Source organism: Choristoneura fumiferana, chromosome 29 (assembly GCF_025370935.1).
Source record: "Choristoneura fumiferana chromosome 29, NRCan_CFum_1, whole genome shotgun sequence".
Lineage (NCBI taxonomy): Eukaryota > Metazoa > Arthropoda > Insecta > Lepidoptera > Tortricidae > Choristoneura > Choristoneura fumiferana.
Genome location: NC_133500.1, coordinates 12,297,026 through 12,323,662, shown reverse-complemented (window position 1 = coordinate 12,323,662; position 26,637 = coordinate 12,297,026). Strand labels below are relative to the sequence as shown.

The window sequence follows — 26,637 nt, the reverse complement described above, 5'->3', positions numbered from 1 at the left end:
TCTTCGGTGGAAGTGTAGTCTTAGTAGGCGAAGTTTATTTTTCAACAGCGAACGAAACTTGACGGATGTTAAATTTATACGGTTATTTTTGTACTAATCCTTTAAATAAAAACCGAAAATGAATAATTCAGACTCGGGATACACTTAAAGAGCAATTTATTCCGCCACGCGGACGATTATGAATATTATTATCTTTCAAAGGCCAAAAGATATTTTTCTTGCGTTCAAACGAACAGAAGCCCACCAAAGAAATAAATTGGACAGAAATGTGTTTTTAAATAATCCATGGCAAATTGTTTATTTTATCCTACTTTATTTAAATCGCTATCCTATTGCAAATTTCAATTAGACAATGTAAGTATTACTTAATGCCACGGCAAGCCGTTGCGCTGATTTTCAGTGAGGACTCCTCGAATGAAACCACGGACGGGGAAACGTAGTGTAGGGCGTCCTGAGGCACGGTGGACGGATGACCTTAAGAGGATCGCTGGCGGCGGATGGATGCGAGGGGCTGAAGACAGAGTGTTGTGGCGCGCCATGGAAGAGCCCTGTGTCCAGCAGTGGACTGCTGTAGGCTGATGATGATGATGATGTAATAATAACTTCACACATTGTCTGGTATAAAGTTTCTCTCCTTTCTCCTTTTTTGCGGACGTCTGGTCTGGATTACACAGACTACTTTTTATCCCGAAAACACGAAATTTGGGAAATTTAGTAAACTCTGCCAGATCTGGTTTACGCGTGCGAAGCCGCGAGTACAAGTTTACTATCCCACTAATATTATAAAGTCGAAAGATTGTAAGTCTGTTTGTGACCTCCTAAAGTCTAAACGGCTGAACCGATTGAGATGAAATTTGGTAATACAGATGGTTTGAGTCCCGGGGATATAGGATAGTTTTTATCCTGGAAAATGCGTAGTTCCCGCGGGAAAGCGATAAACAAATACTACGCGGACGGAGTCGCGGGCAACAGCTAGTATTTTATATTATAAACCCCTTCCTAGGCTTTCTAGGAATTTGTTATAAATTGTTTTTTATTAATTGTCTGACAAACGACGACTATTTTAGCGTATATTTAAATAACGTAGGCATATGTAATGTATATCAAACTCAATAAATTCGTATAATTTCTAGTACAAACACACCAGTTGAATATTGTATATTGAATATTGTATGATGAATATAATGTATGTACATGAGTTATGGAATAATTTATTGACTCAGAGTTTCTTTGCCGAGAATCATATCAATAAACTATAATTAACTTTGCTCACCCGTGACCTTTCGATAGCTACTTCCATGCAACAAATGTGTGTTCATCCAGCTTCTCCGCCTCCACATTGTAAGAACTCACACAAATCACACAAACCCATCTATCACCACCACCACACTACGCTGACGCGTTTCGAACTCAACCAGAGCTCATCTTCTGAGCAACACAACCGTTCACCACGTTAGCAATGTAATAATATCGTGCAAATTTAATTAATTATTTAATGGAAACCCTAAAGGTCTCTAGACCTTAAATATCCACTACATTGTATCATACCATGACCGTAACAGGAACGTTTCAGGCACGGAATGTAACGCGACACGGGCTACAACATGTCAACCGCGTGTCATACATTCCTATAAGAAGCGTATTGACACCGTCTTTGACGCTCCGTGACGCACGCGACGGCGACGGTTTGTCTCATACTTTTCAATTCAAATAATATACAGGGTCACAGACAGAGTGAAAAAAATGTATGGGCCCTGGAGGGCCATTACCTTAAATCCTTTGGTTAGCTAATTGTACTGAAAGGAAACATTCCTTTATTTTTAAAATGAAACAATACTGTATTTAAAGATTTTCTAGACTTCGCTCATCTCACCCGGGAATCGAACCAACTAAAAATTAAAAAAGTAAACACTCGCTATTTTATTAAACGAATCGATAGGATTATTGTTCAGGATAAAATTTGTCCAACAAACATTTGGTGTTACACTCATCTGTTGTACGAGATACCACGAAATAGAATATTTATTAACATTACCTAGTACCTACAGTCAACGTCATAATAAGTGACCACTTTTGTACCTTGTCGCTTTCAGTCGATACACAATTTCGTATGGCCATCTCGTACAACAGATGAGCGTAAGGCCAAATGTTTATTACACAAATTTCGTCCTGAACTATAATCCTATCGATTCATATATTAAAAGAGAGAGTGTTTATTTATTTTTTAATTTTAGTTGGTTCGATTCCCGGGTGAGACAAGCGAAGTCTAAAAGATCTTTAAATGCAGTTTTGTTTAATTAAAAAAATAAAGGAATGTTTCCTTTCAGAACAATTAGCTAAGGATAAAGGATTTAAGGTAGTTGCCCTCCATGGCCCCATTCATTTTTTCCACACTGAATTTTAGCCTGACACGTTCCTTAGTATGAAGCGGTCTTGTGGGTAGAGACTTTAAAGCGGTATGCGATTAGGGTCATCCGTCACGGTGACTGGCTTACCGGGCTTCTACGGAATCATTATGAAGATTACGTAGAGGTGCTACGCCGTAGACCGGCTACGGCCGACGGCGTAGCAGAAAGAATAACTAGGATGGTGTGAGAATAATCTACGAATATTTACAGGCAGGAATATTTTAAAAACGTGGTTGCCGAGTGGTTTGACCTATATGGCCTCTCAAGCAGAGGATCGTGGGTTCAAACCCCGGCTCGCACCTCTGAGTTTTTCGAAATTCATGTGCGAAATTACACCACTATAGAACCAGCGAAGCAATTCAATGGAGTGTGTGAAGTTCCTAATCCGCACTGGGCCCACGTGGGAACTACGGCCCTAACCCTCTCATTCTAAGAGGAGGCCTGTGCGCAGCAATGGGACGTAAATAGGCTAGGATGATGATCCATTCTGATTCCATAAAAAAAAATCAGCGTTAAGGTGCGACCAAACCGCTGCTTAAAAAACGGTGACGGCACGAAATCGCAGCTACGCACCGTTTTTATAGCATGCTCTCCACGCCGCTGCTTAAAATACGGAATCGCAGTGACGTGTCGTAAACTTCAGGTCTTTACCGAACAAAAGTCGTGACGTTTACGGCACGTCACTGCGAATTTTTATTCGGCTGCTGGATCTAATGATTTACGTGTGCAAAGACGCGGGTAAACACTAGTAATCATATAAATGTTGCATTTTTCCTGACTTACGGAACCCTAAAATTGATGAAGCACTTATTTACTCGACTGTGCGTCGATCGAGAAACAAAATCCACTTTTAAATGAGTGAATCTCGTTATCATCAGACGGACGGTCAAAAGAAGTCAATTAAGATTGAGCCAGAATCGGCCGCAGCCTAACAAAATGTTAATAATTTGTCAATTTGAATCTGTTTGGAATTCGAGATGAGGTCCGTAATGGGGGGAGGGTCTCCTTATCCGACCCAATTTTAAAATGCCCTCGTTATTGGAATTGAAAAGATTTAAGTCAGGTAGCTCCAGGGTTGGCAGAAATAAAGGTGTGGCCAAACCGCTGATTAAAAAACGGTGACGGTACGGAATCGCAGTGACGCATCGTATGCGCACCGTTTTTTGCATGCTTTCCACACCGCTGCTTAGAATACACAAACGGTACGGAATCGCTGTGCCATGTAAGCGTCACGACTCTACGCAGTGTCGTGACATTTACGGCACGTCACTGCGATTTCGCACCGTCAGCGTTTTTTGAGTAGCCGTGTGGAGGGCATGCAATAAGGCCGCGGCCACGCCGCTGATTAAAAAACGGTGACGGTAGCGAATCGCAGTGACGCATCGTAAGCGATCTCTACACCGCTGGTTAAAATACGCAAACGGTGGGGAATCACAGTGACGTGCCGTAAACGTCAGGACTTTACTGCATTTTGCTCTCTACCAAAAGTCGTGACGTTAATGGCACGTCACTGCGGTTCCGCGCCGTCTGCGTATTTTGAGCAGCGGTGTGGAGGGCATGCGATAAAAACGGTGTGCATACGATGCGTCACTGCGATTCCGTACCGTCACCGTTTTTTAAGCAGCGGTGTGGCCGCTTCTTTACTTGATAATTTCACGCGTTCCAACCCGCTAGCAACAGAAACATCGGAAATCAGACGTGAATATTTGCGTGGATTACAAGTTACCTCAACTTTGTGTTTGGGTTTGGTATTGTGTGTGTGTGTACTAACAAACTTGTGTAACTCAGTTGTTTGTCTAAAGTCTCTCAAGGTAAATTTGGCAAAGTTTGGAGCACACTTCGAATAGTTCGATTTATCGCGGAGATTAAAAATCATAGTAGCTTAGTTATCTGACCTGAGGTTCTGGAAATGTTTCGTATTCGAGGTGTTAATTAAATAAATAAAAACAACAGAAAACCAAATATATTTTCATTTTAAGTCAGTTGATTGCATTAGGTAATTATATTTAATTTCTAATTCTACACTCAAAATTTACATTTGTCAGTTTGTGCTTTGACGTTTTTAGAAGAAAATCGGCGAGTATTAAGAGAAGTTTTCTTGCCGGTCGCGCGGCCGCGTTTGGTATTCGTTTGAGATAATGCTGTCTTTATCGCTCGTAACATAAGCGCTCGCAGCCGTCCCCCCCATGCCTTCCGCAACGACGTCCGTAATTTATTTATTTATTTGCCAATAAAAAATTACAGCATTACAGTAAAACCAATGCGCTGTACAATTCAAATTATACTTACAATAAAAAATACAAAAATACATTAAAAACAAAAAAAAAGGTTATTTAGGGGTTTTATCCTATTTTATATTTTATTTATAACATAGACGTAAAGTGGGGGTGATTTTTTTTCTCGACTAACCCTATTTGTGGGGTATCCTAGGATAGGTATTTTAAAACCATTGGGGGGTTACTAAAACAATTTTTCTATTCAGTTATCTGTTTGCGAAATATTCAATTGAAATCGAGCGTCCCCCCCCCGTCTAAAATCTAAACGGTTGGGTGAAAAAGTTTGAAAAAAATCAGAATGGTAGTAAATATATCAAATTTACAAGGAAAATTATAGCGGCTAAGATTTCTTGAGAATTATTACCTAGTAGTTTAAGAGTAAATAGCAGCCTAAGGTAAAAAATGTACCTAAACCTGGATGATTCTGTACACAATACGAAATCCTTAGAAAAATATTATTTAATTGTGTTTTTTTCGTAATGGCTACGGAACCCTATCCTGGGCATCTACGACACGCTCTTGGCCGGTTTTTGAATTTAATGTGCCAAATTACATTCGAAATACCACGAGCTTTACGGTAAACGAAAACATCGTGGGGAAACGTGCACAAACTTCAGCAACATAATCAGTGAAAATTTCAACTGTCTAACCATCACCTCCATAAGATACAGCCTGGTGACAGACGGACAGACGAACGGACAGCGACATCATAATAGGGTTTCCGATTTTACCCTTTGGGTATGGAACCCTAAAAAAGTGACACAAAAATAAATGATGATGCTGAATGTTTTGCACGTAGCGTACCCCAGCAGTGGCCCACTCTCCAGTCCCGAATGTTGGCATTAATCTCGTGCCGGAGGGGCGCGGCACGCTCGCGCTTGTCAAAACAATGTGCACCTAAATAAGACTTCACGGCTCCTCTAATACCAAGCCCTTCTCTTAAGCTCGATAAACTTCGTCTTCTGCCTATTCAGGGTTCCGTACCGAATACTAATAATATTCTATTTTAACTTAAGATACTCTTGTCGATGAAGTAGCTTCCACTACTATTATTAATGCGAAAGTAAGTCTGTTTGTTTGTTACATTATCACGTCTAAAGCGCTGAACCGATTTAATTGAAATTCGGTGTACAGATAGTTTGAGTCCCGGGGAAGGACATTAGAATAGTTTTTGTCCCGGAAAATTGCATAGTTTCCGCCGGACGGACTCACGGGCAACAGCTAGTGGAAAAATAAATTCTTGTCGACCGGGTGGCCAAAGTGGTTAGAGAACCTGACTTCGAAGCTTGAGGTCCCGGGTTCGATTCCCGGCCGGGGCAGATATTTGTATGAATAATACGAATGTTTGTTCTCGGGTCTTGGGTGTTTAATATGTATTTAAGTATGTATTAGTATCTAAATTGTAAGCTTTGCTTAGTTTGGGACTAGGTCAATTGGTGTCAAGTGTCCCATGATATTTATTTTATTTATTTATTTGTACCTACGTGGTGCGTCAGTCTGTCAAGACATTTTTTTCAGGAACGCGTAAAAGTATCTTGTTAACTTCAATCTAGTCTAATCAATGACTCGAGCCTACAAAAGGTCATTCAATAGAGACATAAGAGCCTATTGAAAGTATATTTACATATTAAATGATATTGTACCAGATAACTCACGTCTTAAATCGAGTTTAGCTCGTCATGTTACAATATATATTTTTGTATTTTTACTACCAAAACTGTGAGAATCAAAACCAATAAGGTTTCTGTTAACTTGGGGATTTTCAAGAAACGAGCGTACCTACTCGTTTTCAAGAGGCCGACAACGTATCCGTAACTCAGCTTATGTTATGGATGTCCATGGGCGGCGGTGATTGCTTTCCATCAGTAAACTCACCTGCTCGTTTTCCCTCTTTAATATAAAAAAGCGTAGAATTGTGAATTAGGGCGAGAACTAAAAAAATAACTTATGTCTTTCAAAGGGCCAGCAACGCACCTGTAATACTCCTCATGTGTCAGGTGCCCACAGGCGGCGTTGATTGTTCCCCATCAGCAGAGAATAACTAATAGTACTACCGTAGTACTGCCATCAGGTGACCCGCATGCTTGTTTTCCCCTCTTATCCTCTCATACCTCTCCCTTCTTCCTCTAATGCTTCGGTTTTCGAATTTCGTAGTGCTTAAATTGTTTTTTTCATGTCAGTAGTTTTATTATTTTTCTCTGTACTTTGCGAAGAGCCAATAAAGTATTTTTATACAAAACAAATCTTCAAAAACTACTTTAAATTTTTGTAAATACTATGAATTCCAAAATTATTTTTTGCCAACTTTCAAAGTACATACGAAACGGTCAGTGCGCGAGTCCAGCTCGCGCTTGCCCGGATTTAAATTATTAATGTCAAGAAACAAAACATGAGTACTCAGCCCAAAAAACGAGAGAGTATTTAGCATAACTTTTCCATATTTATTCATGAGTAAGTACCCTCGTAATTAATGAAAAAAGGCTTTGTGTAGAACATTAATAAAAGCGGAGGGTAACGATATATTGCTGGAACTAAGAACAAAGAACAAATAAAGCTAAAAACGTGTGGAATGCGAAGCGATCGCAATCCTGACAATAGGGGTTATAGCGCGGGTTTCGATACATTGCGGGCCAGCAGGGCTACTATGAAACTCGAAACTCGAAGTTCGTATCGTACCGTCCCTCTCGCTCTCGTATTAAATAGTATAAGTGTCAGAGGGACCGCACGACACGAACTTCGAGTTTCGTAGTAGCCCTGCAGGGCACGTCGAAACTTTCGCCACGAAAGTAACTGTGTCTGTCTGTTGCCTTTAAAACTGCTTTATATAATTTAAATTCTACTTATGATTTAAACTCGGGCTTTGTTCCGCGTACCTTGATTTAAATCATATAAACCTGAATTGAAATCATAAAATAACCTTACCAACAAAAAGTTTGAAAACCCCCGACTTTGTCACTTCAAAGTTCAATATCTTAAAAACGGCTGAACCGATTTTGATGAAACATGTCTAAGAACCATTGCTAAAAAACATGATTTCAAATAAAAAAAGTTTAAGAGCCGTTTAAGAGCTACCTTGCCACATACCGACAGACACACACACAGACACACATAGCGGTCAAATTTATAACACCCCTCTTTTTGCGTCGGGGGTTAAAAATTAGTAATGACCGCGATAGTCATGCATTGTGTTGCTTTAGATAACGTTGGTTACACAGAGAGCTGAAATGAAATGAAAAAAATGAAATGAAATGAAATTGAATTTATTTGCATTAAGCGTGGGATTACATTGATGGGATTTTTGCTGTTTATAACAGATATAGTTTTCATGAGAGACAGTTTGAAGAATGAGCTGGCGGGCTGCTATAGCCTCCTGAGTCCTCGCGTACTTTATAAAGGACCAATTAACACTAAGAATAACGGCCGAATGTTCTTTATAAAGTACCTACATATATGGTTCATTGAATAAAGAATTTTAAGGATTTTGAAATAATATCCAAAATAACAAAGCAAGCCAACCACGTCTAGCTTAAGCACGAAGTTTGTTAAAAAAATTCAGGACTCACGAGGATAGATCGAGGACCATAGCGGTATAGCTCCAACGAGGCTTAAATTGAGTACTTTTGTCTCAATTTGCCAAGTTTAGGGTTAATGTTAATACGGTAGCAAGGAGCAAATCAAGTTTGTTAATTTTATTATAATTATGGCAAAGTAACGCGTACTTACAGATCCCTGTACCTGCGGTACGTGATCGATTATTGACGGCAATGTATCGCTACTCACGCGAATTTCTCACGCAATCTAGAAAGGTCTTTTGACGACATCGAACCATTTCGACGAAATTGGACGAAACTTGACAGAGTTCATGATTTTGGTGAATGCGAACATCAGATGCCTTCGAGATTCAGCCCAATTAAAGAACAAATTACTTGTCAGAGTTAGTTTGTAAAGAACCTTTGCATTTTTGCTAATTTACTTTTTGATATAGAGGACGAGAGGTTGGTAAAGTACTTGTATGCGAAAGACCAAATTAACACTAAGGATAAATCAAAATAACAAAGATGTGACCTGACACCCGGCCAGCAACCTCGACTTTCGGCGTCCACTCGTCGACAGATGGTCCACGCGCGGACGGCGTGTTGATAACGAGTGGACCTCGCGCGGTCCCAGTAGGGGGGAAGGGGGGGGGTGGCGGGGGTGGAGAGCGCCGCATCGCAATCCACTCGCCGTCCGCGCGTAGCAACCTCGCGAGTGACGCGATCCGGTAAGGCTACGGAGTTGATGTAGTGAGTGCATGCCCATACAAATCCATATGAAGAAGACTTACCGCTCGAGGCGAGGCGGTGCTGGTCGGGTGCCGGATGGCTGTAATGAGCTGCTACCTTTAAAATCAAGGTGCGCGCAACAAAACCCGAATTTAAATCATAAAAATAAGTATGTATATTTAACGAACTTTTCATACAATTAAGGGCTTAATTTTATAATTGAATTCCACTAGTATTTCGAAAATAATAATGAAAGTTTGTATAATATGTGTTGGTTACTCCTTCTTGTTCTAACATTATCTTCATTTCTTTTACATACACTTAGCTACAGAAAATTCGAGATTTCTTCCCAATCCCGTGCGAATATCGGGATAAAAAGCAGCCTTAATGTTATGCCAAAGATCCGGCGACCTACTTACCTTTCATCTGAAGTTTTTCTCGTTTATCGCTAATTCAAACGCTTCGTTCTACTTACTGAGGGTTCCCATAACATCATAATTCCAGAGTGTAGGTGAGCAAGAATCCAGTTGCAGCGCACTGAATCGAGTACCAGAGGCCGTATTCAATTCAAGTCATTTATTTCAGCCATAAATACCCATAATTTTTTAGTTTTACAGTACACTTACATGCAAAAATTAGTATTTACATGGCACTTTCTTTAATTCTAACATGAAAATTTAATAATATAATAAGATAAACTAATAATTTACCCAACGTTTATTATTACTTTATTAGTATTGCCTGACGTTTCCGACGCTCGCGATAGCAATCAAATGACAGATTTCGCATACAAAAACTGTCATTTGGTTGCGATTACGGTGCGGCCTGGTGCCGTCGTTTTTCGTAATCAATTTCGCTGCAACGCAAATTTTCGTCGTAATCCTGTTTCGTCGGATTCCTAATTCGTCGGATTTTCAATATCAATAAATGAAACTATGCAATTACCGTGACTACTTTTATATTTAATATTTAAAACGAATCTTCCTTTCTGATAAATACTGGTTTACTGCATGATAGATTTAATTATACATGTATATAGATAGATAATTCCGAGGAAACAAGAATACGACGAATCAGGAATAATTCTATGTCTACACCGTATCATACCGTGACAGTAATAGAAATGTCTCAGGCCAAAATTATATTCTTTGTATTGAAAAGTATGAGACTATGCCCACAGGCACGTTTCTTAACCAACCATCCCGTTCTATTACGGTCATCCTGTGACACGGTGTTGCTAAAGCCAACATTTGGAACTGGAGAATGGGTCTTTGCTAAGTACACGCGATGTGCAAACTATTCATCATCTTCATCCAAATGTGTAGAGACCGTTATGTATGTCGGTGTTCGTCCTCGACCGATCCCGGCGCGTCGCGCACTCGGGCACAAAAAGTGTGTGATGTCGCCCCGATCCTCGCTCCGGGATTAATTTTATTAAAAGTGGACTTAATAAGGAAAATCCTGTGTAATCTTTGTGCCGGATCCCTTTCCCGGAACCCGGGCTTATTGAAATTTACTGAATAAAGTCAAGTGGAATAATGAAAAGAAAACTCTTTGTATGTTTTTTCATGTCGTTTATTCGGTATACGAGGCTCCATAAACATGGTGATGAATATATGGATTCTGTACATTCAATATCAAAGTAAACGATAAAATGTATATTAGTTAATAATGTAAATATATATTATGATCTATTTAAGTTAGGTTGGCACCGACACGCGACTGTTATAGTATATAATGGACGCTGTCGCTAAGTTAACTTAACTTGACGTGGCTGCGCCCAGACTCTTGAACCCTAAGTTAAGTTTAAACCAACATGCGCATCGAATTGTTCACACTAAAACTCCCCGAGTTCCGATTTTTTTAACACAGTATAAAGACGACCAAAAATGCAACTACAACCCTAAGGTTCAATGTTTCATCAAAGAACATTTCACTTAAAAGTTATTGTAACAAACAACTTATTTGTTTTTTTTATTCTGATGTACCTAGGAACTGTCATAAAGCCCACTTTAGATCTGCAAGACAAATCGTGCAAGTTGCATTACATTGCGACCATCTATTAACCACTGCAAACTCAGTGGTTTTGCATGATTTTTCATGCAGGTCGAAATAGAGCTTCACAAAATGGCAAAGCACTTAATCGGTCGATTGGCACTATAAGTAAAAATAGACTTTGCTACAACTGAGGTTTACTTTGGATACAGAAATGTCTTGGTCGCGTAAACAAACAATCATAACACTTTGAATACGAACAGTTCGATGACAGAAGCTTAGTAAATGGACGTATTTTTTTAATGAAATAGTTTGAACCACGAACAAGTGGTTTACATTAATAGACACGTTGTTACTACTAATTTCACCAGGTGTTAAGTAGGACGCATGGGATCCTAGTTTTTCCCCGAAAATATTTTTCTAAGGGATTTATTTCCAACCGTTCCTTATGGATGTTTTTTTCTGAAACTGATCTATTCAAGATATATTTCAGGACTGCCCTGTACAGCCTTAAAGGTTAGGTTAGTTTTATAAAGGGAACCAAGATACACCTTGACTGCTGCTTGTTGGCAGGAAGTAGAAAAAGAAACTTCGCACTGGCTCCTCGCAAATATATTTGCTAACACAGACACGAGAATTTAACATAACAGATAATTTCAATATTGAAATTTGGTACGAAGACTGAATTAATCTCGATACCTATTGGATTTCTTAGAATGTCTACGAGTACATGGATATTAAATTATACACACATTGGGGATCCGTTTTCGTATGTTGGCTACAGCAGCCGTATGAAAAATCGAAGTTCGTATCGTGTCGTCCCTCTCACTCTCGTATTCAATAATATTAGCGTCAGCGGGACGGCAAGATACAAAGTTCGAATTTACCACTTCGTAGTATAGGGCCAGGGCTAGCGGCGTTATTTGAGATTTGTTCGGGATATTCGGTTTCTTACTGGGAATTATCGGAAACATCGTTGCCTTGGCGAGGATGGGGAACGAGTGGCGCGCGTGCCAGTTATGGCACGGGGCTAGATACAGCAGTCGCTGATCGTCGAATGTGTTGATAGTTTTTCATTCGTGCAATCCCTGTTTCAAGAATCTGAACCAGTGAGATACACTTTTGCCCTCATCTGCACTTTACATCAGGTGAGATAGGGTAGGGGTGAGATTATTATTATTTTTTGTTTTCAGCGGCAGTCAGTTCGCTCAGCAAAAACGAAAATTTTCTTTGAAGCGAAAAAGATTTCAGATCCGCCGAGCATTGTTTTTTTACTACGCAACATGAATACTACGTTCCATGTTTTTTAATTGAGACAATAAAATGATAACAACACTAAATTAATATCAGCTGCAGATATTTCATGACGTGTCTTATAGAACTTAAAAAGCTCCAACAAGACGAGCTCACCCTTTCCTAAAATGGCTGACAACGTATCAGTAATCCCATTAAATATATGGTTGTCCATAGACGGGGGTAATCGCTTTCCATCTGGTGTGTGATCCGCTTATTCATTTTCTCACTATCGCATTAAAAAAAACAGTAATATTTTAGTGAAGTATCATTTAGTTGGTTCCATAAACACGTGCAACTCAGGTGCCTAGTATCATCAAGTTTTGTTACTAAATTGAAAGCAACAAAAACATATCCTATCGAGTCGTATTTACTAGAGCATCCCTAGCTCGTGTAACGTTATATAGAGGCGTATCGATTGTCTGAGTCTGAGGGGGCGGGCGGCGGGGGGGAGGGCGGTACGAAGGGCTCGCGACGCTAGCAACTACCCGTTGGCGACAAACAGACTAACACGCTGAGGGCATGTTTCACCTCTTTTAAGTTCCTGTTATCTTAGTAACAGGCTGTGATTGAAGTTCAGTCGTAAAGCTCATGGTAGATTCCAAATGCAATTTGAACGTAAATTACGAAAAACTCAGAGGTGCGACAAGGTCACGGTGAAACCGTTGGGTCACAACGAATACAGCCATCGCAAAATATCTGTCACAAAAGATGACAGAAACTTAATAAAGTAGTACTCATAACGAGTTGCCAATTCAGCGGTCAACTCCCAGGGCCCTATTTCACCATTCTGACAGGTGCAACTACTACTTTCATAGACAGCCATTTTTAAAATATACCTATGCGAAACAATACAATAATAATAATAATTAAACTCTTTATTCAGACAATCACTTAGTCCATGATAACATGACTAATAATAGTTACAGATCTTATACCTATGTTAGTAACAATTGTAACGCAAACTTTACTAATCAAACTACTTAATCATGTCAAGATTTATCGAGAGCACAATGTTTTAGCTTTTTAAATCCGTTTCATCGATTCACTGATGTATTCGCAAAGTCCACCTTATTGTGGCGCAATTAAGGATCTAACATGACAGGCAAAGCCGGCTGGCAGGTAAATATAGCGCCTGTCAAGCGCGGTATATATGTGTGTGTATGTTATATAGATACATAGTAACTTTGTAACCTGTGGTTGGTGTGCAGCGCTGTTTGTCGCCGGAGCGGGGGGGGGCCGCGGGCAGAAAGAGGAAGGCTCTACGTAGCTCTTATTCTACTTCGAACTCCGATGGACGGAACAGTACGTTTTCCACAATCAGGTACTCAACGAAATGATGTTCATTATTTCATATAATTTGCTCAAATCATCGTACAATTGACGGCGAATCGCTTAATGGTACAAAAATACATCTCACTACCGCCTACAACTAAACTAATAAGTGCGAGGGAGACAGCGGCGTCCTCCCGCCGCCTGCGCCCGCTAGGCAGCAGCCAAAACAACCCGGAAACCTAACGATGACTACGTATAACACCAAACATTCGATAAAAATCCAATCCTGTCCACATTTACACTAGTTTTTTAGATTGCAAAAACTGTTGTAGCAAACATTTGTCCATACAAAACTGCCCGGACTACACGGGCGCTAAAATTGACATCGAAATTTACATGATTTAGATTCAGCTATGATACATAATGTATTTAAACGTTAATTTTTACGAATCTGACATCTATATAAAATATATAGCGGTGTGCTCGCGCGGTCACCCTCAGGCAGCGCGGCCCGTGCGGGCCTGGCGGGGTCTCTGTCCTGGTCTGGCTAATTGTGGCCTGACCCAAGACCGTATTGTCTAACACACTCGGAGTCACAATCGTTTTCACCACTTCTCTCTGTCACACTGTCACATGAGGGTAGAAAGAGACGCTGAATGCGATCACAGACGCCCGTGCGTTAGACAATACGGCCTCTGAAGCGGCCCCGACCTTCGCACCGCCCAGCACACCGCTTGCTCCAACTTACAATAAATTCTAATTTCCACTTCGATTGGTGTTCACATTGCATTACTTCCACCACGATTACAAATTACCACTAAATTAACTTCCACATTAATCCATATGAAAAATCTATTTAAAATATCAACAATTTGGCACATCGTCTTCCTGTTTTAAAATATCCGATTGTAAAGAAAGCTTAGAGTTAGAAAAGATTTCGTCACAGAGAGGGAAGGGTCGGGGCTTAACGAAACGTACCGGCGTATAGAGATAGCTAAGTATAACGAAGTTATTACATATAGATCCTACGAAGACTAAATTAAGGGACGAGTCCCGTACGATAGCGGGCGGAGCCCTAGACGCGAACTACGAGAGGGACAGCCGGCGCGAGCAAGACGGGGCTAGCGAGCCGAAGAGTACAATAAACTTTTTAAGTCTACAACAATTTGTCCGCAATACTTGCGCAGTCTTACCCACTAGTTCAATCTTTCCACTGAGTATTCTGTATTGCTTTGGTATCGGAACTTTAAGTCGATCGAGTCCATTCACGCGCAGGGCGCTCCGGTCTGCAGTTTTCTTTCCTCTCGTCGAACATTGGCACTACTTCAAAATCGATACTCGTCCGTGATCACTAACTAGGTTACAGCAGAGCAAAACTTTCCGGAATCTTCTCAGCTCCAAACTACGTTTCTCAGCCAGCAGCGCCGCGCAACTTTCGAGCACTTCACACGGTAGGGACGGTGAGATATTTCCGTCTCGACACATCCCGATCACTGCACTAGTTTCAGTTAACCACTTCACTGCGCGCTGATCTTAGGGCAGATTCAGTCGGCTCGGCCGGCGAGGCTGGCGAGGGTGGCGAGGGTGGCGAGAGCGAGCGTGGCGAGGCCCCCCGGCAGAGGGAGCGCGGCGCCCCCGTGCAGCGCGCGCACCGTGTGGCGCGCGGGCGCCGGCGCGCGCGGCGGGAACACCGCCACCGCGCCGCCCCCCGCGCCGCCCGCCACGCACCACACCTGCGGGGACAACCTTGTTTACATGTGGGATCCCGCGAGTTGAGGTACATTGTCGTCAACGGTCAGTTACTTGTAAACTCATAGCCTTTCGGCACCGCAATGTAACAAACTCGCGGGTAATTTTTACATCGTCTAAAATTTAAGCAAAGCTTTTTATCACTATGTATAAAAATTTACGTATAATTCAGGTTGAGCTGAAGCAACAGTGAAGAGGAGCAGCAATAGTACCCTGCTACTTATACTCACGCTGCTGAAACTGTCATGACAGGACTGAGAGTAATTTAAACAATGTAAATTTTGTGGCAGACTGAAACCTTGAAGAATCCGTTCAGCAGCTGATTAGCAAATTGCTGGACGGATTGGTTTGTCGGGAAACACCTTTCGAACAGATGAAGTGGAAATCTGTGCAACAATTCACGAAAAAATCAGGTTTAACTAAAGTACGTTACCTTAGGAGCGGCTATTTCCAGCAGTGGATTGCTCCAAGCTGACGATGATGAGATTGACTCACAATAGTGATTCCGTAGCTTTCACGCGTCACGCACTGTGGCCTAAGTGGCCCATTGACCTAGTGGGTCGGCCACCAGTGTGGGCTGTGGGGGGCACTGACCTCGCCGGGCTCGGCCAGGAGTGCGGGCTGTGGGGGGCACTGACCTCGCCGGGCTCGGCCAGGAGTGCGGGCTGTGGGGGGCACTGACCTCGTCGGGCTCGGCCAGCAGCAGCACGGCGCGCCAGCAGTGCGGGCTGTGGGGGGCACTGACCTCGTCGGGCTCGGCCAGCAGCAGTGCGGGCTGTGGGGGGCACTGACCTCGTCGGGCTCGGCCAGGAGTGCGGGCTGTGGGGGGCACTGACCTCGTCGGGCTCGGCCAGCAGCAGCACGGCGCGCCAGCAGTGCGGGCTGTGGGGGGCACTGACCTCGTCGGGCTCGGCCAGCAGCAGCACGGCGCGCCAGCAGTGCGGGCTGTGGGGGCACTGACCTCGTCGGGCTCGGCCAGCAGCAGCACGGCGCGCCAGCAGTGCGGGCTGTGGGGGCACTGACCTCGTCGGGCTCGGCCAGCAGCAGCACGGCGCGCCAGCAGTGCGGGCTGTGGGGGCACTGACCTCGTCGGGCTCGGCCAGCAGCAGCACGGCGCGCCAGCAGTGCGGGCTGTGGGGGGCACTGACCTCGTCGGGCTCGGCCAGCAGCAGCACGGCGCGCCAGCAGTGCGGGCTGTGGGGGGCACTGACCTCGTCGGGCTCGGCCAGCAGCAGCACGGCGCGCCAGCAGTGCGGGCTGTGGGGGGCACTGACCTCGTCGGGCTCGGCCAGCAGCAGCACGGCGCGCCAGCAGTGCGGGCTGTGGGGGGCACTGACCTCGTCGGGCTCGGCCAGCAGCAGCACGGCGCGCCAGCAGTGCGGGCTGTGGGGGGCACTGACCTCGTCGGGCTCGGCCAGCAGCAGCACGGCGCGCCAGCAGTGCGGGCTGTGGTCGGGCGCGAGCGCGGCGGGCAGCGCGCGTCCCCTTAGCAGCCACAACACGCGCAGCGCGCGGCCGCACGGCCGCACTCCAGCCGCCAGCCGCCCGCCGCCGCAGTGCGGCTGACACGAAGCGCGCCGTCGCGCCGCCTGCGCATGTATAACCGAATCAGAACAGAGTCGGTCGGTCGTACAAACACGAATTTCCCCTATGCACCTCATATCTCAGCTTGTTTGTTTCTTATTTTAGCCACTTAAGCAGTGACGCTAGCGACATCTATACCGTAGCCCTCATCGAGAAACTTTTTTTGGCACTCCATTGGAACTAACCGCTCACCCGGACAAGAGATGTCGTTACTAAGCAATCAAATTAAGATTGGTTTTTTGGAAAAAAGTTTCTCGATGAGGGCTACGATATAGATGTCACTAGCGTCACTGCTTAAGTGGCTGAAATAAGAAATAAACAAGCTGAGATATGAGGTGCATAGGGGAAATTCGTGTCTGTACCGTTGACCATCAGTGGTGTAGCGTTATAGCACGCGGTACGGAATACCGAGGACCTGGGTTCGATTCCCAGTGATGGTCTTATTTTTCTGGTTTTTCTGTGCATCTATATTTCAGTTTGTATTTTCAATTGAAGGTAGGCGTCTGCTAGTTAGCGCCCCAGGCCCATAGTATACCCTGTTACTTACTCGATGCACAACAATGCAAGTAACATAACCAACAACAAACAAGTCTCAACACTTTCCAACAGAACAGACGAGTATCAAATGACAATGCTCTCACACAATTTAAAACCTACCGATTCTGTTCTGTTCTACCTAAAATACCTCAGAAAATAACTGAAACCTGAAGGCTAGAATGCGACACAAAATGTGGCAAGTAATTTACAGTATCGCCGATCAGAACATTCTGTGTTATGATGAAACTGTTTCCTATTATAAGCAGAACAAGTAATCAGAACATTATCGGTATTTATGTGGCCAGCTTAAGTGAGTTTTGGCAAAGTCAGAGTGAGAATTCAGTAAATGTTACAATGCTTCCCCGCTAATAACGTGTGTGTACTGACCGGTGACCCGCAGCGTGACTCTCTTGAGCTCCCGGAGGCGCGCCATGTCAGCGCCGCGCGCGCCCACGCAGCGGTACTCGCCGCCCTCCTGGTACAGCGCCTCCTTGATGCCTGCCGCCACACGCACGGGTTAACGGAACAGTTCATTGGTGATCGGGTCGGAGTGAGAAGGAGGCGTGATAAAAAGTGAGGATGTTACCAATCGATCTATTTCTTTTTGGCGTGTATAATAACACAATAGTTCAGGATTATTTTGGTATTTTTTTAAATAAGGTTTAAGCTTTTCGTAGTACTCACGTGACAACCTGTATAATTACTAAAATAAGATATAGTGTTGTGCACTGACCGAGCACGCCGTGCGCGTGGTGCGAGCCGGCGGGCGCCCAGCCGCCGCCCCCGCCCACCCCGCCCGCCCCCGCCCCCGCCCCCCGCCGCCGCCGCCCGCGCCGTCCGACGCGTTGCCGAGCACGCGCCGCCACCAGCACCCCACGCTGCCTGCAACCGAACTCACGTTACCAACACACCAATACTTCAGCTCACTGCTTCTGTACACCAGATGTTCCCGAAGTGCTCCAGGTGGACCCCCAAGGGTCCATGAGAGAACAGACAGCAGTTTCACGCTGGCGTGAAAAAAAAGAGAGTTTTGGAGATGTAGTAGGTAGCTATGTAGCAGCGGGGGATCTACCGAAAGCAGTAAAACTTTGAAAGTCGTATACGAGAAAAAGTCATTCATGCATGGTGCATGCGACTCCACCAACACACCAATACTTCAGCTTACTAAAGTAAACAATTTACCATTGATTTAGTTAACAGCATCTGTGTAACATACACAGACTGTGTGTTCTATTATGCCAGCATCTTCTACTCACCCGTAGCTACCTGCTTTCCACTGTTATATACATAGATTGTTAACTGTACCTCTTTCCAAAGAGCATTTTTATTGAGAATTAAATACTATTTATCAGATTTCAGTTTAATGAGTCTGTAGTCACCAAGATAGGCCACGATCCATTGCACACGGATAATTTTCTGCCACACAAAATGCCAGATAAATGAACAACTAACAGCAGAAGTAGCTATAGTAGTGTAGAGTAGTGTGTGTCTAGTGTAGTGGCCATGGTGCTCGAAATCAATAATATGGGGGCATGTGGATAGGGTTATCCATTTCTGTCGGTCAATAAAGTAAATATCGTCCAAAACAGCTGGAGATAACGTTAATCTTCATTCTGTCATGTTGGTCTCGTGTCTCGTGTCTCGTGTTGGTCGTGCGCTCGCGACTCACCCTTGGGGCAGTGCAGCTGCACGCTCCCTCCGAGCGGCACGTCGACCTTCTGATGGTCCACTTCCTCCCCCTCCTCGTCCTCTTCCTCCGCTTCAGTGTCAGAAGCCCCTGACGACGCTGATGACGTCTCATCGGCAGCTGATGGGGCAGGAATATAACCAAATAACTAATTATTTCTTTATTTCACACCAAGTCCATATTCCGTTAGTTTAAAATTTAAACTTTAAATGGCTGTGTCAGTTACTAATTACATAAGTAAGTTTATTAGACATATTATTAACACTAGCATTATACCAATGCATAAATGCGGCCCTTAGACTCCATATATACTGAGTTCCAGTAGTTCCAGTGCCAAGTCATCGCAGTAATTTGGATTGACGCATCGCAGGGTCAACCCAAATTAGCTACAAGAGGCTTTTGGGACTGCCGCGCACCCGACACATCAGGGAGGTATTCTTCTTGCGAAGAATCTCACCAAAACTATCAATTCTCGCCTCCGTAAACATTTCCGATGCATTCCACCAGCATCCTGAATCCATTTTTTTATTGGACCCGCAAGGCATTTAGAGTCTTTTTAGTACATTTTCCCCACAAGCTGCACTATGAAGGAAGGGATTTAAATGGTATTTACAATACAGGTTACTCACAGAGCACGTTGAGGTAGTACCCGATGGAGGAGTACTCCTGGTCGAGCCACGAGGCGCGGCAGCGGTACCAGCCGCCGTGCGCCGCCGACAACGTGCCCCAGCGGAGCGACGCCGACGAGCCCCGCTCCGCGCCGCCCAGCGGGGGTGCGCTGGAGGGAGAGGGAAGACGATCAAGCAAGGCGTCGGAAAGAGATAAGAGATCTATACGGTAGAAGCTCACCGCCCAGAGGGGGTGCGAGTTTCACTCCACTTCGCTTATTGGAGGTGCGCATAATATATTGGAGGTGTCCATACAGTACAAATCTCGCTCCACACCACCTATAGGAGGCACACTGGAGACGCACGGCAGAACGTGCAAGTAGGATGTTCGTGTGTCTGTATCTGGCATTCTAACTACTTAGATGTGGCATTTTAAACAAAATTCTTGTCTGTCAACATGGTCCTTAGCTGTTTTTAGTGGAAATTAAAATAATTTTCTCCAAAAGATTCAGTGTTGAGTCTAGTGACTGGATATATTAAGCCAATATTGAAGTTCAGAATTTCAAATATAATTGATTGATTTGAAAAAATAAATAAAAATTCAAATGCAGGCAAATGTCAAAAAAAATATTACACTATCCTTGTTAGAGACTATGGAGAGAGTTGCCATTAAGGGCATTGGGATGGGCAGGTCATCAAACACAGCTGTGTTTGATGACTCTTACTACGCTTACGGAGTCAGGTGGCCCTAGGGCCAGGGGCTAGTATTCAGGGCCTTCCTTAAACGCGGCGAGATCAAGCCCGCCAGATTGTCCCCGATCAGCTAGAACTCGCCACCTACATTCACCTAGTGAATGACGTCAACGCCATATCTTCCGTTTGTGGTCGTCACACGAGAACCTTTGTCCCCAGCAGCTACCTGCGTACTGCCCCGAGGCACTGACCTGTCTGGCGGCGCGTCGTCCCGGCGCCACCAGGCGCGCGCGGGCGGGTTGGCGTCCACGTCACAGCGCAGCGCCGCCGCGCCGCCCGCCCGCAGCGCCACGCCGAAGCCCGGCCAGCGGGAGATCACGAACGACGGTGGATCTAAACACACGATAAGAGTATCGGCTAACAGTTCTGGGTAGAATCCTTGTCATCTCACGAGTCTGAGGATTATCACAATCACTGTTCTGGCTAGTCAGTTTAATCATCATCGTCTCAGCCGTAAGTCGTCCACTGTTGGACATCGGCCTCCCCCATAAACTTCCAGTTGTTTCGGTTGGAAGCGGTCTGCATCCACCTGAAACCCGCGGCCTTAACCCGGTCATCCGTCCATCTCGCTGGTGGACGACGTCTTACGCGGCGCTTGTCGATCCGCGATCCGCTAGTCAGTCTACCTGTCGTTAATTTTAATGTATATTTCTGAAAAACCTAAGGAAAAGAATCAGTTTCAAGTTTTGGGAAGTAAATTAATGAATGGGCATATTCTTAATGCCCTAGTGAATTCCTACAGACTCACAGGTAACATGTATCTCGAGCTTGGTAGTGTGCACGTCAGGCGGTGTGGGCTCAGTGTCCTCCGCGGGGGTTCCGGGGGTCACATGGGTCGCGGGGGTGTCGGGGGTCGCGGGGGGTCGCCGCTGGCGCGCCTCGCACTGCAGACTCGCATTATGCAGCTCCCGCGCGGCTGTTACTGACGCTAGAGACCACGTCACGCCCTCTGCCGGGAAACACAAACATGGTCAGACACTCACTGTGTGCGAGTGCACGACTAAGATAATTTTTTACCAACGTAAGGGTCAATGTATGTTAAATACTACCGTCACCAATTAGATAAAATGGCGATTTACCATAGTAAAAATGATCCTTCGGCACATTCTGCCACGTACAGTGAGATTGTGGAATCAACTTCAGTCAGCAGTCCTTCCAGAAAATGACATCGGGGCTTTCAATAAAAGATCGGCAACAGATCAGCGACTCTTCTGGGGTTGTTGCCATTGGCGTGCATTTCACCATTCCAGGGCAGTTGGTAGTTTGCTGTGCAGCAGCGCGCTACCAGCACTACTCAGACTGGCAGCATTGTCGTTACCTGCCTACCAACTGCGCTGTTGGCACGCTAGGACTAGGCTCCCTAACCTGTTGCTTACTCAATGCAACCCATAAGTTGTTGGTATTCATAGGCGATGGCGACCAATTCCCATCAGATAACATGCTTGCTTGCTTGGACACGTCAAGCCGCGTGGACCGGTTGGTTCTCGTTCGCGATCCATAACATCATAATGATTATTTTCCATTATTTCTGGATTATTCGCGGTGATTCCTTCGAACTATTGCGTTTTTTTCCCACTAGTTCCTTCATATAAGAGATGAAGGAAGAACTGCATATATTTTGTTATTGTAGCATCTTCAGTTCTTGCAAAGGGCCAAGGACGAAAAAATTAATGCAGTTCTCCATCTCTGGTGAAGAAACAAACTCAATAGTTCCTTCAAATGCGGAGCCAAAGGAACCACCGCGAATAATCTCTCTCGTTCTCGGAAGCCGTAGTCAGTGGTTACCTCGTGAGTGGTTGGCGGGCTGCGTGCGCAGGTAGGGGCGGTGGTCGAGCGCCGGCTCCAGCGCCAGCAGCCGCCACGACAGCGCCGGCGCCGGCACGCCGCCTGACACAATACAAACGCTGCTATTGGACCAATGCTACGGAAAATGTTCACGGTGGAAACAATTACTTCTCATTCTATTTTTATATTGAGTTATATAGGTTTTTACAATAAAGATTCATACTGCTCTTAAGCAACAAGGCCGCCTATTGCTTACCTTGGAAAATTTACAATACCTGTGATTTGTATACTTTTTACTAAGAGTTATTGTATTGTATATATATATTTTCCTTCACCGTAAAACTCGTGGTAAATTTCAAATGTAATTTCGCACATGAATTCCTAAAAACTTAGAGGTGCGGGTAGGGGTCGGGGTTTGAACCCACGAACTTCTGCTTGAGAGACGATAGGTCAAACCAAGGCCACCATGGCTTCTACATTACCTATAAAATAAATTATTCTATCAGTTATAGTTTAAGTCAGGAACTGACGACGATGATGATGAGATGTTGTCGTACCTTCAGCGACGCAGCGCACCTCGAGCACGGTCTTGTCCCTCACGGGCACCCACGTGTTGCCGGCGTCCAGCCGCCGCCCGTCCACCGCCAGGTACAGCGACCGCACCGGCTCTGCGCACACGCACACGCACACGTCACACACACTAGCCCACACCACACCCTGCTGACACATTGCAGGTCACAGCTCGTTGGAGCCACCCGGCATCCCAGCACCGCTGTCAACAAGTGGTCTACGAGTGGACCTCGCGTGACGGTGTGCTAAAACCGCGCGATTTCTGCCGTGTCTGAACGCAACCTAAGGCGATCCACTGACACTACGGAGTTGATGTAGTGAGCGCATACCCATACACATCCATTTTAAAGGATGCTAACCGCTCGTGGAAAGGCGGTTCGCGTCGCGTGCTGGGTGGCTCTAAAAAGGTGTGACCTTAAAGCTTCACTAACGCATCATTTAGCAAAGTCTTTGAAAATCCTTTAAACGGTACAGGGAGTGGTGAAATAAGACCTAATTTATTAAATCAGGCGTTACTTTGCAGAAATCATTACTTTGTAGTTGTTGCTGCATATACTGGTACACAACTGTAATAAGGTTATCATCATAAAGTAATTGCTTTTAATTTTTCAAAGAAAAAAATCTTCCTCAATTTATCGATGATTCCACCAATGTCGAGGGTTCATTCTCTTAATAGTCAGGCGGATGGGCGTTTTACCATTAGCGGGCCGGGGACCGATACGGTTTTCCACTGCGCCAATGTCGATGCCGGTTTACGCCCGGTGAGTGGTACAGTACTGACACGGACTTCAGTACCGGGTCGGCACCAAGTGGGAAGCTATACTATCCCGGTGACGGCGACTTCGCCGGCGGGACTCGACAGCCAATGGAATAACGCCCTTTCGCGTCCTGCCTCACTCTTCAAAGTCAAAGTCAAAGTCAAAGTCAAAATATCTTTATTCAATTTAGGCTATAACAAGCACTTATGAATGTCAAAAAAAAATCTACCACCGGTTCGGAAAACCTCTGCTGAGAAGAATCCGGCAAAGAAACTCAACGAGGTATAAATATATATTTTTTAACAGATGATTTACAATATTATTAAATGATATTTAACATCACAAGTATTTAACACAACTTTATTTTTAACACAGTAGGTTCGCTATTTGAAGGGATCGCTAATGCGGATCGGAATTATTTCCAAATATCCCTGTCCATGATATAATCATTAACTTTATAATACGCCTTTGATATTAATGTCTTCTTGACAATAGATCTGAATTTTGTATCCGTTCATTTATAATATTTTTTGGAATTTTATTATAAAACGTATGCAATTTCCCAGAAAAGACTTTTTGGTTTTAGCCAGTCTGTAAGATGGAACTTTAAGCTTCCCCTGTGTTTCTAGTAGCTTTTGGCTTATCGACGTTAGTGGGAAAATCACATATGTTCTTCCTAACATACATGATTATTTCAAAACATAAAGCGACGGCAGGGTTAGGATATCTGTTTCCTTAAAAAAGATCTTAAAGATTCAGCGCGTCTTCAAATTATAAATTGCTCTAATTGCTCCTTTTGTAAGATAAAAATTGACTCAATGTCTGCAGCAGATCCCCATAAAATAAGGCCGTACGAAATATGCTATTAAAGTAAGCAAAATACACCAACCGTGCCGTCGCCACATCGGTTTAGCTGCCGTATTTTCCAAACTGCAAAAGCAGCAGAGCTCAATTACTACCGCGATTGCTGTGACGTGAGGTCCCACTGTAGTTTAGAATCGAGCGTTATTCCTAAAAATACTGTTGATTTTACAAATTCAATAGTTTGACCCATTTAACTTTATATTAGAAACTGAATCGAGCTAGATGAATTATCAACGAGAATTTAATACATTTAGTTTTCTTAGGATTTAGTAACAAATTAATTGGCAGCAAACCATGCGGATATCACGGACAGGGTTTCATTGGGCTCAATGAAGTCGGTATCTTTTCTACTAACCTTGAACAGTAAAGACGTGTCGTCAGCAACATAACTATACCCGACTTTTGGCTTACCATATTATAAGTAAGGTCATTTACATAAATAGATACAGGAATGGGGCAAGAATGGATCCTTGAGGCACTTTGGGAGTCGGCCACAGATCCCTCCGATACCGGTCCGTTAATCGCTACCTTTTGCTTTCTTTGTGTGAGGTAAGATTTAATGAGTTCTAAAGCGAGGCCACGAATGCCATAAAAATTTAACTTACAAATTAAGTATCATGATCCACACAATCAAAAGCTTTCGAAAGGTCGCAGAATACACCTATAGCGTCATGTGATTCCTCCCAAGCTTGCAATATGAATTTAACTAAACTATGACCCGCGTCTGTAGTAGACCTGCCTTTTGTGAATCCGAACTGCTGTGGATGCATGATTTTATGGGTATTAAAATGCGAGATCATTTGCGTCAGCATTATTTTTTCGAATATTTTGCTAAACGCTGATAGGATGGACACAGGACGATAATCAGAGGGATTATCTTTATCACCTGATTTAAAAATAGGAACTACTTTACTATATTTCATCAAATTCGCCTTCATCTATACAGCTATTAAATATAAATGCTAAAGTTGGAGCAACGACATCTAATGGAATGTAGAACCTTAACTGAGACGCCCCACAAGTCTTCCGTTTTTTTTACTTTCAACAATCTAAAAGTCTTAATGATGTCACAGGGAGAGACATGCGTGAATTTAAAATTATTTAAGTTTGGAATAGATACATTTTGTTTTAAGAGCGATTCAGCTAACTTTGAGGAAGACGCGAGACATTTTGTCGTTTCGATGGGGATTTTAGAGAAGTAGGTATTAAACTCGTTAGCTACTTTAACCGCGTCCGTTTCTAATACGTTGTTAATCTTTAATGATATAGAGGACTCCGCGTTCTTACGTCGACCGGTTTCAGTATTTATAATTTTCCAAACTGTCTTACCGTAGACGAGCAGTCGCGTGGGTTTCCCGGCGACGAGCGCGCCTGTGGGCCGACGGGGCGCACCGCCAGAGCGCCGCGTCCCGCGCGTGGCGCGCGCGATCACCGCGCCGCCGCCCTCCTCCACCCACATGGCCTCCGCCGCGGCGCGCCGCCGCTGCGGCACACCTGACGGCACCACGCACACCCAAGATGTCATTTTTTTAGGTTACCTACACAGTCACGTAAATAGGCCCGTCACACTGCTGACCTGACCCGCTCCCGAACCGCTGCCGTCCTGTATGTGTTTACTTTAAATTTACCAATTTTAGACAGTCGTTCAGTCATATTTAAAGTGCCCACAGCACAGTTCTATAACCTAAGTATCTTTGAAAACACGACTGATGCTCGTTGAAGTGGCAATAAGCAGGCCATATAGCACAGAGAACAGATGACCGTTAGGGTCAAAAAGTTCTCGAATGGACACCGTGGATCGTCAAGCGCCCTCTTTTTGCGTCGGGGCTACGAGTAATAAAATAAACGGCCGAATAATGACCCGATCTGGTGAAAGCTGCGGATTCCCGGTAGATGCAGGCTGCTTCCAACTGAAGCAATAAGAGGACTATGGGGATTATGTCTACGTGTAGGGCTGGTGTGATGATGAGTGTGGTCGCACCTCGCTGTCCTTGTACCAGCGCAGCTGCGTGGCGTTGCGGAGGTCGCAGGGCAGCCGCGCCAGGGAGTGAGCCCGCACCAGCAGCTCGCGGTGCTCCGGAGCCTGCGGGAAAGCTCACATCACATAGTGCTTTCGGGTAAACTTAGTTAGTAACGCTTTGATTTGAAGTAAGAAAAACTCTTGGTTGACAAGTATTCGAGAGCGGACTGGGGGGCTACTACGGAATTCGAAAATTGAAATTCGTATCGTACC

General features: G+C 44.3%; 1 protein-coding gene across 1 annotated transcript in view; it reads right to left on the bottom strand.

Annotated features, from left to right (window-relative positions):
- Positions 1-10,499: 10,499 nt before the first annotated feature.
- The window catches only part of tei (irregular chiasm C-roughest protein teiresias), an 86,648-nt gene continuing 70,510 nt past the window's right edge, over positions 10,500-26,637 (bottom strand). Inside the window, 16 exon segments of the mRNA XM_074109521.1 lie at positions 10,500-15,242; positions 16,659-16,780; positions 16,783-16,816; positions 16,819-16,847; positions 17,767-17,877; positions 18,113-18,156; positions 18,216-18,261; positions 19,049-19,186; positions 19,696-19,844; positions 20,619-20,760; positions 21,176-21,376; positions 22,213-22,314; positions 22,770-22,880; positions 25,734-25,898; positions 26,266-26,314; positions 26,386-26,487. Of these exon segments, the coding sequence (XP_073965622.1) occupies positions 15,054-15,242; positions 16,659-16,780; positions 16,783-16,816; positions 16,819-16,847; positions 17,767-17,877; positions 18,113-18,156; positions 18,216-18,261; positions 19,049-19,186; positions 19,696-19,844; positions 20,619-20,760; positions 21,176-21,376; positions 22,213-22,314; positions 22,770-22,880; positions 25,734-25,898; positions 26,266-26,314; positions 26,386-26,487 (1,734 nt within the window). The 3' untranslated portion in view covers positions 10,500-15,053.